Source organism: Cataglyphis hispanica, chromosome 2 (assembly GCF_021464435.1).
Source record: "Cataglyphis hispanica isolate Lineage 1 chromosome 2, ULB_Chis1_1.0, whole genome shotgun sequence".
Taxonomy (NCBI): domain Eukaryota; kingdom Metazoa; phylum Arthropoda; class Insecta; order Hymenoptera; family Formicidae; genus Cataglyphis; species Cataglyphis hispanica.
The window spans coordinates 7,038,717-7,058,925 of record NC_065955.1 but is presented as its reverse complement, the minus strand read 5'-3'; the positions used below and the strand labels follow the sequence as shown (position 1 = coordinate 7,058,925).

Sequence of the window (20,209 nt, the reverse complement as noted above, 5' to 3'; positions counted from 1 at the left end):
TCTCCTTCGCTAGAGAAAACTATAGAGACTACCTGTTACATTTCCATCGAGGTCGAAAGTTGATCGTACACGGTACACTAGCGCCGTGTGTGTATACAACGACAGCCCGACATGCGATGGATGGATTATGCAGCCGTGCACTTAGAAAGTTCCCCTCGTCAGCGATTTTCCACGGTGAACACAGAGGCAGCGCGCGCCCGATCGGTTCTACGAAACGCGCGTGTACACGCCAAAGAAGCTTCGACGTCGACTAAACTGACACCGATAAAGCTTAAACTTTGACGGAGCAAACAAATCGTGACACTAGCTTACAAAATCTCGACGTAGAGTCGATAAAATAAATATCTCAAAAATGGAAGAAGAGCCTCTTTTCGTCTGACGTAAATATTTTGTATAATAAAAAAAATAATGAAAAGAATTATGAAAAGAATTTTATAACATACACGTGTTTTACGTAAATATATATATATATATATATATATATATATATATATATATATATATATCTTGACTATGAACGTTTATTAATAAAAAAATATTTTTCCAAAAATGATTTTCCTAAGTTTGTAAGGATGTATGTATCATATATCGAAACATTAAAATTTCAAAAAAACAAAAAGAAATATAAAACAGAAAAATCATAAAAATTTCGTAAAGTATTTTACTATTTCTTCTGAATATCTGCGTAAAATCTGAGCACACGTCTCTTAATGGTTTAAACGTTATGTGTAAATTTAAAGTTACTATTGATTCGTATGACAAATCACGTATTATAGCACTTATTGTCTAATTTAACAAGGAAAAAACATTGTCAACAAATAAACAAGCGTTTATACGACCAAACTGGCAATTTATTGTTTGATTATTATATCACGACGTTTCGACCATATGGTTTTGGTCCTTATCAAGTGAAACTAAAATTACAATACAATAAATAATGATAGTCATGTTACAAAGAAAAAAAAATTAGAATTAAGCAACTTACGTTATAATTAAAAAAGTAGAAAGAGAAAAATCGAAATGTCAAACTGACATTGTGTCAACCACTATGTTTGGAATACTGAGATCAACTAAACGACCTTTATTAATTTATCGTATATGTTGTTTAAATTCTCTGTATCTTTTTGGGAATTAATAGTGTTGTCAAATTTTTTAATAAAAAACATTTCAGCTATTTCTCTCTTTCTTACATGTTTCTTCTTACGAGTCAAGGAACATTGTAATAATATAAAAATGCACGAAAGTAATTTATCCGTAATTAGCAAACACAAATTAAAATTTGATCATGACTTCGATTGGTCAGCGCCTGATATTCTACATAACGAAAAACATGTAAGAAAGAGAGAAATAGCTGAAATGTTTTTTATTAAAAAATTTGACAACACTATTAATTCCCAAAAAGATACAGAGAATTTAAACAACATATAATAAAGGTCGTTTAGTTGATCTCAGTATTCCAAACATAGTGGTTGACACAATGTCAGTTTGACATTTCGATTTTTCTCTTTCTACTTTTTAATTATAACGTAAGTTGCTTAATTCTAATTTTTTTTTCTTTGTAACATGACTATCATTATTTATTGTATTGTAATTTTAGTTTCACTTGATAAGGACCAAAACCATATGGTCGAAACGTCGTGATATAATAATCAAACAATAAATTGCCAGTTTGGTCGTATAAACGCTTGTTTATTAATTTATTTACTGGCGACATTTTTAAAATTAAACATAATATTGTCAACAAAATAAAAATTTACATTTATATATTAATATATATTAAGAAAACTTTAATAAATATTTGTGCAAAATTTGATTTAGATCCATTAATTCGTTTAAATGTTTATTTATTAAAAATTGTAAAAAAATATTATCTGGTCTCTCTCTCTCTCTCTCTCTCTGCAAATTACTCGTTTTTCTTGTTTCTTGCAGTTAATTTCAGGGGTATTCACGATCAAAAATTTTTGTCATAAAGGAAAAATATTAATTGCAATTAGTTTCTTCTACGAAGACATCAAGAACAATTTTGTGATATTTTAATTGTTTTTATAATCCGGATTTATTTATTTGATTTTTTAAACAGTATAAATGTAAGAAATATGTTTCTTTTTTAAATTTTGAGAGCTTCTTCCTATTATTGTACAGTCAAAATATCCTTAACCATTCGATACTTAGCAAATTACTTTTCAATAAATCACTGTCACCGCAATACGGGCATTAATCAACGTGGTCTTAACTCGTATGATTCGCAATTCGACGATGGCGAAAAGACGCGTGGGCGCATCTCCCGTCGTTCTCATTGTTCATTAAAACCGGAAGGAAACGACGTCGTAAACGCGTCCGCGAAACGTCGGAATGACCAGGATGCTGCAATTTCCATTCGAGCACGTTAATGCAATACCGTCGCCGCCATCGTCACCCTTGTCGTCGAGGTCAACACCGAGGACGACGTCACGGTGGCAACAATCGTGAGAGAAGAACGTACAAACACACTCATGCACATGCAAATAACATTTATATCCAGAGAGAAAGAGAGAGAGAGAGTATAGGGAGGATTCTCGTAAACACTAAGCCATAACTGTAAAACCCGTTTCCATTGCGTTTCGCTTACCTCGATCGAATTTCCGCGTATATCGTGCGAAAACATGTTACGCGAGCATTAATTAAGATGTGAAACGGTATAGATACTCTGAATTTAATAGCGTTTATCTTCACAATAGATGTGTATTTTATTTCTACTTTTTCGTACAAATGTTTCTATTTTTTGGATATATTGCATTTATTGCATTTATTATTTTTAAAGATTTATTTTCATAATTAATTGACATATAAATAGCGATAACAAATTTTAATAAACCTTGATAAGCGCGACAACTGATTTCTATCGAGATTAATCATCGTTCGTAGAATAGATGAAGGCTTTTACGCGAAACGATGCGGAAGTAAGAATTTTTCACGCGGAAACTCTGTCAAGTTGAATAGCGAATCGTGAATCTACATTACTCACGAAGACGAAGAAAACGGCGAGGATGGAAAAAGAAGGCAAAGCAATTTAATTTTTCTCCCGTACACGCGCAAGGTTCTATATCGCGCCGGGAGGAAGACGCGACGTGTCGCGGTTTATTACATTTTTCCTCTCCTAGTCAATGAACTAATAGACCGTTGGAAATAGTGCCGAGGCTATAAGCTCCTATTCATCCTTGAAATAAAATCAGCATCATCTCGCCGGATACGTCATCTCACTTCGATTCTTGATTTCTCGGTAAAAGTAATTTAATAAAATGCATAACACAACAATTTATTATACGCATATTTTAGTAGGAAAAAAAACTTTAATTAATTCCTATAGAAATAATTTAAAAACTATTTACGTTCTTCACATTTTTCATTTCAAGCAAATTTAAAAATCTCTAAAATGTAGGAGATAAAGATACTTAAGTGAAAAACTCTTTTACGTTTGTCGTATTTTAAAATTTAAATATATTTTATATTGTAAATGTTTGCTAAGTTTTTGTTAATTTATAACTTTTTCTAAGTATTATATATATATATATATATATATATATATATATATATATGGATATTATGTGCTTGTAGATGTCATATTTTAATAATTATTAAATAATAAGATACGCTTCAACAAATTAACTGTAACGTGTATATAAAAACTGTAAAAAATGCAGACATAGTTGGCAAAAAAGTTATAAAAAAATTGAAGATCTTTTACAAAATATCTATTAGAGCATTCCAGTTTTTGAAATTTCATTTAACCGTAACATAAAAATATTACCCGCGATACAAGGCAAACGCCTAGCAAAAAAAAAGAAAAAAAAAAAAAAGATGACCATCTTTCCGCGATAAAATATTTTTATCGTCTTTCAACGATCGCGTGGATTTCACACATGTGTGTATATGCGTGACTGCAAGGCTTCTACAACAGGAAACTCGTCGATCACCTTCGACGAATCGCTCGCGCGCTGACCTCGCGCCGATCGAGATCGCTTCTAAACCATCGATTCATACGAGAAATCCATCTCGGCAAGATTTCCTGCAAATCTTTCAACTTTCTAGTTAACCGGTCGACCTGCCGATACTCGCGCGGTATGCGCGGCGCGTTAAATCACGTCTCCTAAACGAGTCTCCCCTCCCTCCCCACCATATCACGATAAGAGGTAGCCATTGTACGCGGCAAGAGAGTGTTGTTTATATCCTTGCAACCCTGCCCTCGTACTACGGACAGCATGCCTGTCGATTCTCTCTTGGACTTTCTAGAAAATATCAAGCGACAATTAACTATGCTTGAGGATATAGCAGAGCGGGATATATCGTCCCGAGGTCGTCGTGGCGAGAAATCCGCTATCGAGCGAAATTTTTTCACGCTCCCAAGACTTTCTAGTCGATTGATCCGCGGCGATTATCCTTTCGCACGCGTTAAGCCACGCAAAATTATTTTCATCGTAATTTCCGGCCGTGTCTACATAAGTGTGTGAAATAGAATAAAATATTCTATGTGTCAAAATTATACTAATTAAGTTTATTTTAATTTATTTATTAAATATGCATATATTTTATCGTGATTTCTAGGAACTATTTATTCATTAACGCACGTGGAGTATTATTTCCTTTCATTAATGAAAGGAAATTTGCAAGATTCTTAAAAACGTTGCTTCAACCGATGCTTTAATTAATATTGCTGGCTGTCCACTTGCTATCGCTGCTATTTGTTTTACTTCCTGCATCAGTCGAGCTACATTTGCAATATTACTCATCAACAACTGTCTCTTCTGCATCGTATTATCGATTGAAATATTCCAAGTTACTTTATGTTTCTTTTTCAAATCGAAGAAAGAGACTATTGAGAAATACTTTTTGAATTTTATATTAAGTAAAAGAGAACTAAAACATTTGCTTCTTTAGAGGTGATTCTTGCAGAGACTGCTCCTGACTGACGAGAGAAATCGAGCGTCTTTATTATCGGCACTTTGATCTGAATCGACGTTTGTCGATCCAGAACTTGTTGCTCTTGCGGAGCGGAATAAAAAGTATCGTGTCGAGACGTCGGTCTATCCGCCACTCGTATCGAAAACAATTATCGTAACGTAATATCTCGCCTCTATCGTCATTGAACGACAATAAATCCCGCGCATATGGTTGTGACTTTTCTTTCTCTGCGCGAGTATATTAAATTTTCGCAATATCAACTTGCACTCATGAGCTATCAAAGCGGGATACGACGTCACATTAAAAGAGTGTCTTCCTTTAGATACTCAAATAAAATAATTCTTTTTCTTTATCACAATAAATCTGTGCGTATATCTTAGATTTTTTTAATTTAAATTACAATTACTTTATAAAATAGACATATTTCATAAGACATATTGTAATGTAATTATCTATAATAAAAAAAAAAAAATAAATAAATATAAATTTATGTATGATACTTTTAATTCAGTTTTTGTAAAAAAAAAAAAATAAAAAAATACATCAACTAAAAACGTTATATTTGATTTAAAATATTATTTAGAGAAAGAAATATTTTTGCTGAATCAACAAAAGATGACATGCAACTAACAATGCAATACACGTCGGATAGAACGCAAAATGGCCGAGCAAATCCTTGCCTCCTTTTGCCTTATAAGATGTCTAGATTACAGTGTATCGTGCTACATAATCTGTAATCTATACTGCATACACAATATGTACAAAGACATAAATTGCAGAAATATTGTCCTATCGACATCATATCATATTATATATCTAGTCTGTATCTACGATTGATGTTATAGGGCATGCTACTAAAAGAGATATTAAGCATTACGTTCAAAATTCGTACAAATTCGAGGAGACCGATAGTTACGAGTAAGACCCACACAGTTCATACCGGGTGACCGATACATACGAGCGAATCGCGTGATCATACTTCGGCTGGTATGCAGACAGGCCGCGGTGGCATTATTTTAGAGAGGAGCGGGGAGAGACAGAGAAAGACGTATGCATAGGGCGCAGACAATTGCGAGGGGAATCCTGATTGTGTATATGTGCCTGTTCATATGTGTATATACACACACATATTACACGGTAGAGGAGAGAAAGGGAGAGAGAGAGAGAGAGAGAGAGAGAGAGAGAGAGAGAGAGAGAGAGCGATCGACCAGGTGGTAAAGCTACCCCATGATTTTCTGGCTTGCACGATCCCCTCTTCCAGGGGAGAGAGAGCCGAGTCTGTATATGTATATACATACTACTCTCTCATTTGAATGCACGTATCGTGTACTCGACACGCGATCGAATCGCGCGCGTTTGTTAGCATTAAACTGGCAGATAAACGCACGCGTCACCGACCGCACCCCGCGATATGCATTCGCGTTCGCTCGACAGTATCGATGGCGACTATCGATTCTAATCATTTCTTTGCATTCTGTGAAAATCTCGCTTCTCTTACCCCAACTTTAATTTTTATATTCCCGAACAAAATTTCTTCGCACCCGCAATTGTGTTACACGTGAAATTTTCCCATCCGTAATCACATTATTATTTCATATATTTGTCATAATGACATAAAATTTAATTTATTCATAAATGTCAGAAAATATGCATCATATATATCCATTCAGTAATTTAAAAAAATAAAAGATTTTATTAATTATTATTAAATAATAAAAAAATTTTTTTAAATTTTTCTCTTAAATTGTGAAACAATACATTACTTCTTCTGAAATTTTTGAGTAAATTAAATTTCATCTTTTAATTAAAACTCTCAGAAAGAATATATTATTTTATCATAACGCATCGTATACATATTTTTTACGGAACATATTTTTTAGGTCAATAGGCAAATGAATTTTTTTTTACTCAATACATTTGTCCACATGCCGTTTAATATACTTAAGCATAAATCATTTTCAATAATTATTCAATTTGTTTCTTTTCTATTTATTGTTTCGATATACTGGCACATATTATTCTAAATTATACGTTCTTAATATTATCTGCGTATTATTTGCGTATATATTAAATAATGTATCAAAGATATTTTCCTACTTATAAGTACCTAAATAAATAAATGTTTTTAGCATTAAAGCAAATATTACAGTCACCATTATCTTTGATATTTTTCCATGTAAATATTATAAATCTTTTAGCTTCATCCACACATGTTCTGTTAATCGATCCGCAAAGCTAATAAAAGAGAACATATTTATACAATTCCGCGTATACCATGAGATGTTGACACAAAGGATGATCATTATTCATAGCGAGCGGCAAAAACAAGCGAAGGACGACGCATGACTCACATACCGCCGAAACCAGTCAGGTGCGTAATACATGTCGATTACGTCTAATCGACGATACTGATAAACGATATTAATCGTTGCTTAATCTGCCACGCGCGTGCATATTTGAACGTGCATGTGTGTTTCTGTGGCGCGCACGCGGAAAAAGCTGAAGTGACGCGACTGCTAGTCGTTCGAAAGTTACGAGCAGGGATTTAAATCGCTTTTAAATCCGGCTGGCTGGTTTCACCGGTTTAGATATATAAAGTCCAGCAATCACGTGACGTCCGACCTTTCGCAAATCGATCCACGAATAGCGACTTTTCACGCTAAAATCTGCCGGGGTACGCAGAAAGATTCGACACTTATCTAAAGGTAACGGTTTATGACGCGATATCGACATAAATCTTTTATTACGATTTGCGTAATATTGCGATGCGACATTCTAAATACAAATTAATGCAAATCATTGTTATTGTTGCGTCTGATGTTTATATAAACGTTATAAGTCTATCGTAAAAATGTGAAATATAACGTCAAGTAGAAGGACGTTTGAATGAAAAATAGCGCCATGAATATAACTACGTCGCATAGCATCTATTATAACCGCGAAAAAACACGGTAAGATGCAAAGTTAAATGCAGAAAAATATATCTTACATTTTCATCAAGGAATAAACAAAAAAAATTATTTTCATGTGTTTATAACATTGAAAATGTCATATTCCTGCTTGTAAATCGTGTATGAGATGATATCTGACGCTACATCGGTCGAAAAAAGTCTAAAGGGAAAAAAAAACCGTCCTTTAAGACGGCATTCGTATTTAGAGTATCGAGATCCGTGAGGAGAAAATCTTCCGTCAAACTCGATGAATATTTTATATTATCCACGGTTGATCAAACGCGCATAGTTGTCATAAATACAGTGTGCAATTTTTCCACGCAGCAGAATTGCTCCGCGGAATCGCAAACTGTATATCGCGTCGTACATAACACTCCGTTTGTACAAACCGCGAATAAAAAGTACTAATCGTGAGATGGTTTTAATCTCATTAAGAAGAGAGACAAATGTCGTTAATTAAATACGCGGCACGCAAGACAGTTCAATTATCTAGCAATCGACCCTGTGTGAAAAGCAAGTACGTAGCTTTGGTAATAATTTTAGTTACTTGACGATTTGGCAGCGTCTACGCCAAATAGAAAGTCACGCAGTTTGCCGGTCCCAAAGAGTCGCGCGTGAGCAAAAAAGCGTAAAACATCCGAGAGAGCAAGGCGAGACGAAGAAGCGGAAAAGGAGAAAGAAGAGAGCGAAGAGAAGTCGTGGTCGGAGGGTCGGTGCGCGCGCGATAATCCATTTGCTCCTTTCGTAGACCAACGGGACAAGGCATTCTATTTATATCCGCGAGAAACTTGCGCGCCTAATGTGTAGACCAGTATTGTGCAACTTATATTGCTTTTCATAAGGTATTTTATTGTGTCTAGATCTTGAAGAGAATTATAAATGAAATGGAAAATAACAATTTTAATATCGTCATTTTATTAATTACAAAATTAATTATTTGGAAAATAAAATAATGTGTTTCGATTGTATGTCCGAAAGATATAATTATTCTTCGATAAATTGCAATTAAAAGGAGATATGTAATGTTAATATCTAATATTAAAAACTTTTTAAGTTGAACATACACAGAAACGTCTTATCAAATTTTTTCTAAAAAATGAACTCATCCACAAATCTGTTTAAAAAATTTTTAAAAAGTTCTTTCTGGTAATAATAAAGCATCTTATAGCACTGCGAGAGCGTGACGAGAGGTAACGAGAGACCGAAAAAAGATAAATTGTAGCTTGTAGCCCCAAGTGAAAAATCGCGTACAAACAATCCATTCATTTAAACAATGCACGATTCGCGTTACATTCAAGGCCGCCACATCGCGGATCAAAGAGCTTCCACAGCAGAGAGCTGCCTCTGAAGAGTTGATCGTTTCGCCAAAGGGCGAGCACTTCAAAATAATCTATATCGTCTTCCTGTACTCTCTTCCAATCACTCACAGATTTCCATTAAAAACCAACATCCGCGCTATTACTCTGTATATATAACTCGAGACTGTCAAAATATATATTATGATAATGGCAGTTATAAAAATGTTTCGCGTAAAAAAAATCGAAGCATGTATATAAGAAAAATGGAATATCAATTTCTTTCACAAGTGAAATTTTTAAATAATTGAAACATTGATGAAAAATCCTCTGCAAAAGCACAATACCACTGCAATACTCGGTTGAAATTTGTAAAAATACATTTTCCACATGAGAAATAAAATTGACATATTATTTTTAATTTTGTAAATAACGATATTAAAATAATATTTTTTTAATAATTTGCTTTTTTTCGTCATTTATATTACTCTTCTTCAAGAGTTAGACACAATAAAATACTTACGAAAGCGATGCAAGTTGCAATAAAATCGCGCGTTTCGCGCTGTTTTCCGACGTCATCGATTCTCATTCTTCAACGCGATAAGATAGAATCGAGAGATACGATGTATAGCGCGATATCGTTCGTGGAAGTTCCGTTCTCAGGGAGATTTGAATATCGAATTTATCGAAATACATACGTCGATATATTACTTCTATCAGTTTCTTCGGACTCGCTCGAGGAAGAGAAACGAGCCGACCAGCATCCGTAGAAGCGAAAGAAGTGCAATAGAAAGAGAGATACAACTTGCACCTGCTGGTCGGCTATAGAAGTGACTTTCCACTGAACTATATGTCACTTCGGAGTCGATCCTTATCAATTAAAAGTCGGCGATACTTGCATCGACCAACTTAAATTATGACAAAATGAAGAAGATAAATAAAGATGCTGCACGCACGATTAATACTCGAACAAATTGAGCGGAGTGAAAAAAGAAAAAAAACGACATATAAACTCCGTTATATTCGTTCAATATACAGCTGGTATCTCCTGATGTAAGAAACTTTTAAAATATATGATGTATTTGCGCTGCTTTGAGTAAGTTTTGATTTTGACAGCTGCGATATTACATGGTTCTCCTCGGTTTATATACGTAATAGTTTCATTGGTAAAAAAAAAAGTTATTTCAGGAACACAAACTGCGGGAAATTTTTCTTTGATCGTTTCCGACTTCGCAATTTCCGGCTCCAACATTGCATTGTAAACTCTGAGAAGAAAATAAGTTAAAAACACGCAGTTCGCGTAAAAATTTCATACATCAGCTCCTTTCGTCGGGAGAGCTTTATTCTTGTTATGTCATGATGAAAAAAATTTATAATTTTGTTGGTCGACGCGCGACGAACGTAATCGCGATCGGGAATCGCGCGGCTCGAGACGCTGTTTGTAGAAAGTGGAAGCGAATTGCAAATGTTAGCACAATTGGTCGCGGCGACGTATTCGTTGCGGAAAATAGAGAAACGCGCGCGAGACGAATATTAAAATATCGTGTAGCTCGATGCAATTCTCATGGTGGATAGCGACAATATTTCTCCAATATTCTCGAGGATCGGATATTCAGAATTGATTGATGTACAAGTCGAGTTACGTAACATGATACGGGAATAAGACGCTTTAGACAAGAACTAAACGTTGATAACATTTTAATATCCACGCTTTAACATAAATGTAATATTTCACTTTATTCGGGCACTGTCATTCGAATTATAAGACTACCCTCTTTATTGCAAGATAAAAATTTATATATGAAAATAAGCCATCTTATTAAAAGCGATTTCTTATTAAAATGGATTTAGCAATACGCTATTTTCTCCATCTAACAAGCAATAATCGGGATGTAATCGGGAAATTCATAAACTTCGATGTGCTATCGATCTTTAAGCGCGAAGCGTATTTTCGAACGATTGCATCATCGTCTCAAAACGACTCGCGATGAGATCGGATCTATCTCTAAGGAGGAAATCGCTAGTTATTGACGGAAAACATTCTTATCGCGGATGTAATAATCACCTCTCACAGGCTGCTTGATGTCGATATATGAATATACAATCATCGTCATGTTTATCTCCAAAATGTAAACAAAAGACATGTAATATTTATAAATTATACATGAATAATACAGCGTGTATCACAATAACTAAAAAAAAAAATTTATTATTCAACGTCGCGGCTCGCGACGTAGAATGGCTAGACAAACGAAATTAAATATGGTACGAGCTGCAATTTTTTTTTTAAACAAAGATAAGAGCGTAACGAACTCACAAAAGATCAAAGGGATCAAGAATCTCTTGATTGCGAGTTTCCAATTAAACTATGGTGCCGTGTGAAAGTAACATCGCAATACGAACGGCTCCAAAAGAGATCGAAGAGAAATTTCATTACGATTTGAGAAAAAATTCGATATTTTAATCAGACAATGTCAATGCGTTTCGCATTCGACGCGAATACGTTGTGAATGCAATGCAATTTTTTTTTTATAGAAATAACATTTGTTTAAAAACGCATCTCCATGATTTGGAAAATAAATAATCTTCATATTCATATTTTGCCTTCAAAATATCCACGTCAATTAATATGTTAATGGTGTCATTAAATATGCAGAAAATAAATGAAATTTAGATGTGATAAAATCTATTGTATTTTGCAAGTGATTATATTTCTTGTACAATAAAATTATTAAATAATTATATATAAATTATTTATCTGCTATGTGTATTAAATTTCTTCGATTAATTTTGTGGCAATATATTTTTCCTTTTATCGGCATATCAATATCTTTAATGAAAGTGGTGACAAATAATATATACACATGCGATACACCGAATATAAATACATATTGACAGCTCATTGAATTGAATCAACCCCGCGTGTACTTACATCTGATTGAGCGTTCGATGCGATAACACGGCGAGTTATCCGATTAAATTTACGTAACGATGTATTGGCGCAAAAATTATTTTCGATAATACGTCAACGTGCCGCGTATCGAGTATCATCCGATGTTTTTCTTTTCATGTTTATTAATAACGATAACATGATCTAATATGCAAGAGATCGCGCCGGAATTTCGTTGCACGCGCGAAAGTGTCATCGTAATTTTCATATTATGCGAATGATTTAAAGGTGATTTATGCATCTGTACCACCTGGTGAATATCACGAAAGTTTGATCCGGAAAATTTGACGCAACACGACAATTCAACGAATATCACTGCTATCGTCACGACAAGATTAAATGGAGAGGACTTAATAATAAATAGATATAATCCATCTTTAAGAGAAACAATCTTTTTCTGTCAGATAAGATCGACAAGAACGCGATATCAAGCGTGGTTTTAATTTCAAACTTGTATATCTTCCGAGATATAATCTGATTTTTATGCCGTAAACTGATGATGTTTTGCTTACTATCGAGATAAATTGCATAAATTATATTTTAATAATTTGTAATTTTATTATCATATATTTCAAATATCGTAATTATTATCAGAATTAGCCTCACTTTATAAAATTAATCAATTAGAGAAAACATAATGTAGATAAAATATTAAAATTTTTTATCACGCTTTTATATTTTTATTTTTCATTATAACGTAATGTAAATCCTGGGACACTTAATAATTTAGATAAGCATTACTGCTTTCTACGTTCTCCCCACTGTATTTAAAAGTAAAAAAATTATTTAAAAATGTATTATATATTATATATATATATATATATATATATATATATATATAATTTTAAATAAAAACAATGAGAGAGAGAAAATTACACACTGAAATAACAGCAATTCTAAACTTTCTCTAGTATTTTCAATCCCGATTAGTGTTCCAGGATTAATCTCAGTCACTTTCGTGCTTTCGCTAAGAGCAAATTTAAAAACAAGATAAACTGCGTGAGCGAAACTTTTCGAAACACACCGAAAGATTTAAAGAGATGACGATGACTCCGTCGCGTTGACGTTTGTGTGCTAGGCGCTTGGTCAGGTGCGCGCCAAGCGCATAGTAAGACGCGTAAACAATGGTACGAGATGATGATCGTGCGCAGCTGTTCGCGCGAGAAGCGCGCGCGTATGTGTCCGTCGAGTGTCTGACGGTGGCGAATACGCGAGGGGAAAAATTACATACTGATATACGTCTCCGTCTTTTTCTCTCTCAGATTAGAGAGAGAGAGAGAGAGAGAGAGAGAGAGCAAAAAGACTGCTGCAGTGTACACAGCGCGCGATTTTACGGAGAACACTTTCGCGTTTATATGCGTCGACGGTGAGCGACGAAGGGTCGGAGATTCTCATGCACACTCACACTCGCACACACGCACACGCACACACAGGCACAATAAAAAGAGAAACTCACTCCAGAAATAATGCACAGTATCCATCCAAGCCGCGGTGGCGAAGGTGGGACGTTGCTTCCTCCTGAGTTTATCGAAGCGAGCTTAGCAGCGATCGTACAATAAAACGAATACAGAATGTCACGTTGCCTCCGCGCGACGATGCTGACCTCGTCGTCGTCGTCGTCGTCGTGGTTGTCGTCGTCGTACCTCGCGACGACAACAATACACTACTAACACTCTCGTCGTCGACGACGACTTTCCTTTCACCGTTTTTCACGGTTCTTCGCGATTCACGTTAGTCTCGTCGTCGTTCAAAGAGAAGATTAACCCAGGATCTTTTTCCTATCCTCTTCTCACACTCCGCGAAACATTCTCCTCTCAACGACAGATACGCGCGTCGCGACACTTACCGCGTACATTACCCCACGCACGATTTTCCCGCGTTCGTTTCTCCGTTCCTACGCGCGATAGAAATGTCAGACGGACGGAAGAAAGCGGAGCGAGAAAAAGAGACGAGGAAACGCGAGGAACGTAACCGCACCACGAGTTGCGTGGCGAAGCCGACTTTACGTATAACGTTACGCGAAATACAGGACGGATGACGGGAGAGACCAGAATGATGTACACTTCCCTCGCGATATCACGTCTAGAAAGAGAGATAATCACGCCGGTATATCCGCGGTATTATCAACTTTGCGCGTCGCGTGCATTCACGTGCGCGCGCGCGCGCCCGACAACACTTTTCAAAACAATGTACAACCAACACCAACCAGAGTGCACGTCTCACCCCGTATATGTGCTCAAGCTTCAAGCGTTTTCTCGCGCCACCGCCGCGGCTCCCCTATCCGTCTCTGTCTCTCGCTATCGCCTCCCTCTCTCTCCAACACCTATCAGTCCCTCCGTCTCTCTCTCTCTCTCTCTCTCTCTCTCTATATATATATATATATCTTGCTGTCTCTTTCCCCCCCCCCTATCTTCTTCTCTTCCAGCCAACGGCGGTTTTTCCGCACGCACACGCCGCCGCGGATCAATAATTCACCATACGAATTCACCAGAAAGCGAACGAACGGGTGAGAGCGCGAACGGACGACACGAGCACGAGCGTGCGGACGGGCTGGCGAACAAACGACTAGGCGGTGAAGCAGCACGCGTTTCTGTCACGGCGCTGCCCCGCTCGCGCGCACCGCCGAAACAACGAGGAAACGCGCACGCAGCCCCACACCACCGCGACGACCGCGAGAGGAGAGAGTCACCCTAACCTCCACGTCTGGGCCGCCGTCTCGCGCCGGGTATCGGGTCGCGTTGCGCTGCGCTGCGCTGCGCCGTCGCCGCGCTCGTGCGCGCGATGCACGATTCCGAGCAGAAGCGTGTGTTTCCCGTACACGTTCCCTGACGCACAGCTGACAGGACGACGCGCACTCGTAAACGCGCGACACAACTCGGGATCGGACTGCTTCAACTCACGGATACTCGATGTAAACAGCCCTCTACCGGAACGCACACACCGGTAGAGAGAAAGAGAAAGAGGAGAGCCCCTCTACACGGCCAACTTCGTGCCGGTGAATCGTTTTTCTGTAATCGCTGTTTTTTCTCTCGCTCCCTCCCTCCACCTTTCTCTCTCCGAGAGTCATGCGAGACTTTCTCTCTTCACCTGCGCATCTTTTTCCATTTAAATTCGTAATAACAGAGGGTTAAAGTTAAATGTATAAGGACGCCTCGGGGAGTAGAGGAAGTGCCGCGCGAGATTGTGACAAGCGAGTTGAACGTGCGAGAATATCGGTCGGACAACGGATAATAACGGCGTCAAGCGTTCACTTGCTCGTTCGCTCACTGAGACACTCTCTCACGCAGTACACGCACCACACAACTCTACGTACAACTCTCTTTCTCTCTCTCTCTCTCTCTCTCTCTTTCCCTTACACACACATACATATGCACGCACATACGGCGTCTCTCTGGCGCTCCCTCTGTCTCGCTCTCTTTCGTTCGTCGTCCATCTGTGACTCACTCGCTCACTCTCTCTCTCTCTCTCTCTCTCGCTCCCTCGCTCGCTCTCTCTCTCTCCGCAGATAATATCGCCATCGTCGCTGCGGTCGGATTCGTTCCTTGCGCGGGCCCGTTGCGAGACGACGCCACCGTCAGGACAACACGGGCGTGGACGCCGCGCACTTTCGCGAACGGCGCTTCAGCATTATTTTGTATCATGTACTTACCACTAGGCGAGCTGTATGACGTGGCGGCACACGCACGAGCACGAGGACGGCTCTTATTGTCGCGAACGAAATTCACACGGTGTTATATTAGCGCGCAAGACTGTGCACCACGGTAAATACGAGAACGGTCACCACTCTTGTTTTTGGTATGCCAGGAATGGCACAAAGAATCTGGACAACGCACACGCCTGCTGCGCAGCCGGTCTGCGCACACGCTGACACCGCTTACGCGGTCGCGGGAGAAACCAGAATCACGAAAGCGGCCGAGGAGGCCCGAGGCGACCCGAAGCTGCGTCTCGCTATCCCCACCACTCTTACGGAGAGCTCTCCCCAATCCTCGCTGCTCCACCATTAACTATCCCCGTTCCCCGCGCCACGAATCAGTCGCGTCACGCACGTAATGGAGGTAGGATGTTGATGAGTTTGCTCGCTCGTCCGTTCGCTCTTTCTCTCTCTCTCTCTCTCTCTCTCTTTCTCCCTTTAGGAAACGAGGAGCACTTGTTGAATTTCAGGGATTACGTTTTAGGCTTTACAAACGAAAACAGTAATAAATGAAAATTTAGAACATTCTACAATATTCCTTGAAGAGAAAACTAGCGTAATAATCATTTCATGCACTTTTTTCATGCATTTTGAATGATGATTCATAGTTTTATATAAGATATGTATTTGATATATAACGCGAAAAAGCAAAAGATTTTTTATTTCGTGAATATATTTTTCATTATATTTGACGTTCAGTTTAATAATCCAATTCCATAAAGCTACCGTCTCTATTTAGTTTTTCACAATTATACATTTTTAATTTGTTGCTATATACTTACATTGAATATCGATAAAGTATATCGAATATGTTAAAAACTTAATATTGCTAAAAAAGATAAATTAATTAGAATTACCAGAAAGCTTTATAGCAATCTTTTCTTAAATTCGCATTTTACATTTATTTTAAGATGTAGAAATGTCAATTCAAAACATCTCTAGCTTTCATCTCATTTTCTTAGAGAAAATAATTTTACGTATACAATAATAGTATACAATAATAGTATTTTATATTTAATAGAATAGAGGCTTCTGATAAACATAAAAAATACAATATTTATATCTGTCATCAGATATACATAAAAACTGAAGCAAATCAATCGATCACAATCGAGCATTTTCCTCGAAGCAATTTTTTAAAAAATGCTCGGTTCTTATTGATCGTTTACTGCTTAACTTTTTTTGTATTCAAAATTTAAATACGATTATAAAACAGAATAATTACCGAGTAATTTTAAAAAATGTTTTTTTTGTAAAAGTAAAGACATAAAAAGTGTCTAAATTTTTATATTTTAAATTATTAAAATTTTCTCTCTTCATCCGTAAATATAAATCACCTGATGTCAGTAAATGTGCCTGAACAAAAAAAATTCGATGCATTGTTCTTTTTTTTTCTTAAGAATTACTTAAGCAAAACAAATGATCAACTAGGGCATTGTTCCAAAAAATCGAAGTAGAAAGGGTCAAACCTGCCATTGTAAACATATCGGTCCACAAAGCAATCCGTTAATGCTTATAAATGAACGAAGGACCCCTCTCGTTGGCTACATTGTCATGCCTTAATTTTTTCAATCATATTTGCCGAAGCAGGTTAAACTTTTGAGACTTTAGGATTTTACTTCGAGGTAATATCATATTGATCTTGACATGAAGAATCTTAAGAAAATCGTCCATTTGAAGATTATCGGAGAAGCAATCTATTTTGAAGCATTTATATAAAAGAATCTTTTTAAAAGTTTTTTTTTTTTTAATAAAGGTACGTGTATGTGTGTTTTTCGTGTAAAATTTTACATACATATATTCGTTCATTAACGACGAAAAAAAGAGAGGAAGATTACATGTATAAGTTTATATAAAATACATTTATTATGTAAAAAAAATAACTTTTAATTAATTTAAAAATAACTTTTAATTTATTTGAGGCAAAAAGACAGAATATAAGAAAAAAAGTTTGATTTTTAAAGATGACAGTATCTCGAATTCAAATTCAAATATTTTTATACGTGTATAAAAAAAATATATGGAAAAAGTTATGAATTTTTTAAAATTCAAATTTTCTCTCTCTCTCTCTCTCTCTCTCGTTCTATATTATTATATTTTCATTTCATGTAATTATATATATTTTTATGTTTTTACATATTATGTTACATTTGCGTAAATATTCTATTTTACTTTTTGAAAAGGGTTTTTGTCTCTATAAAATCACTTGTTCGTTATGATGCAAGAAACAAACATATATATGGTATTTCAAAAATGCTATATGATATACAATAGTGCAATATCGCAAAATGAAAAACACCACAGATTAATAACGACGATGTCGAACAGTTCGCTCTCGCAAACCGAAACATGGTTCGCGTATGAAAATAATGCCCGGAGCTGTTAACTTTTGCGACTGGCACAAAGGCCCGGCCGTAATTAATGCCTTTAAACGTTTGCCGCGCAATGAGCTCCTTTTGTCAGTCGATTGCATTGTGCCGCACAAAAGTTTACAAACGGTTCGGGGCAGCAGCGCGACGTGGCAAAGCGCGACGCGATGCACCGCCGGGCTAAAACAAGAGTTTTCAACGCGTTGTACGCGCTACCGCGCGGGTTGAATAGAAATGGGCAGCACGGGTTAGACTCCGCGATTTCGCACACAACATGCCTCTTTAAATACTTAATTATGTTAACGACTTCTGCTGCGCGAACTTTGGTCTCGCGGAAACGCGCAGCTTCGTTTAAGACGCGATCTCTTCCGCGATGTAATCCCCGCGATTACGAAATATCACGTGGCTTTTACCAATACCATACTTTGTTTCCTTCTAATATAGAATAAAAAACGCTAGCACTTTTATATTCGCAAAACGAAGCCTAACGTGACATTAAATTCCGCCTTAAATTTATATTGAAGTTTTTGATCCTTTATTACAGCCTTGTTGAATTATAATGTCAGAAGCGAAAAATTATGTGAATCTTTTTTTTTTTTTTTATAAAGTAGGATGGAATTAATAAACAGTTGTAAATCAACTCAAATAAAGCCATATAGCCATAAAGCCCATTTTCGCTGAAGATATAAAATGTATGCAGATTAAGTACATTTATATTATAATATAGAATAATGAGAACAAGAATATTTTAACAAATTATATTATTTAATGTAAGTGATGACATAAATAAAAAAAATTTATTGCCACGTATGACGCAAGAAAACAATTCGCTCAATTTCTCGCTTCTGATATATATAATTCATACAATGAGGAAAACAAAAACTTTAAGCCTCAATGTTTTTATTGAGCAGTTTGACAACAAGTTTATAATGAGCTTGAGAATAAAATCGTGTAATTTTCAATTATAATTTGTAAGAATTGTTGGCATGATTATTCTCGTTTCTGATGTCACAGTTTGAGAAGTTATAAAAATATATGTAAATAATTCATTTTGATATTCGTGATATTTCCGTCGCTCGCCGATTGATTTTCTCGATCACTATCTTGATTCTAAAGCTACATTTGCTGACTACACTATATTTGTGGTATCGGAAATACGTAATCGCAACTACACGTGTTCAACAACAAAAGGCTGGTTAGCTAGTGTCTGCGCGGTGCGAATCATTGTTCTCTCTTTGTCACAAACTGGAGAGTGTTGCGACAAATAGATAACGATAGAAATTCCACCAAACATTTAATTTTCAAAGCCATTCTATGGCGACAACGTGTTTTCTAACGATAATTAGAAGAGCGAGAGAGCATTAATAAGGGGAAAAGCGATCGAGAGAGAAAGAGAACTTACGAGAACAAAGCTTATCTTATTTTAATGCGTGGCATATGGAATTTCGTTCGTGAGGAAATTGATAATTATCTCTCTCTTTATACCTTACCTCATTCGAGCTATTTTGACCCGGGCATAAAACATGGTTGCTATGCCGTAATCCTATTTAACGTCGATAGTCGTAAAATTGCTCCGTGGAACGCTGATTTGCGTGACAATATTGAAGATAATTAATTCAAAAGCGTGGAAACAATATTGACAGCAATACGAAAGGAGAAAATAATAATAAATCCTGTCATGCAGCAATCAACTGTTACACTGATCGAATGATTGTTAACTGCGTGGTGATACATAAAAATATACGTACATATATATTTTTTTCTTTTTGTTTTCTTTAATTTCTTTCTATCTCTCTCTTTCTCTCTCTCTCTCTCTCTCTCTCTCTCTCTTTTCCTTTTCTTATCTCCACGTGTCGTGAAAGAAGTTGCCCGCGCAATTTGCGCGTTATGCAACGATGCACTTTGCATTCAGCCGCATTTGCTGACTTTACTTGGAAGATGGGTGTAGGTTCATCGACACACAACGCATCGCGACGACGCTCCGCACCTGACTCCTGCAAGAAATCTGCAGCGTC

The 20,209-nt window shown here is 36.6% G+C and overlaps 1 protein-coding gene across 7 annotated transcripts in view; it reads right to left on the bottom strand.

Annotated features, from left to right (window-relative positions):
* Nucleotides 1-15,992, bottom strand: part of LOC126858772 (protein scalloped) — a 157,007-nt gene extending 141,015 nt beyond the window's left edge. For 2 of the 7 annotated variants that reach the window (XM_050609324.1, XM_050609329.1), the window contains exon 1: nt 15,784-15,992. Coding sequence is in view for 2 of the 7 variants with exons in the window: in XM_050609327.1 (XP_050465284.1) it covers nt 13,591-13,615 (25 nt within the window). In the remaining 5 variants the exon portion in view is untranslated. Of the gene's footprint in view, nt 1-13,590; nt 15,644-15,783 lie in introns of those variants that run through there. The other 5 variants (XM_050609325.1, XM_050609327.1, XM_050609332.1 and 2 more) reach the window with 4 other exon arrangements.
* Nucleotides 15,993-20,209: the final 4,217 nt, after the last annotated feature.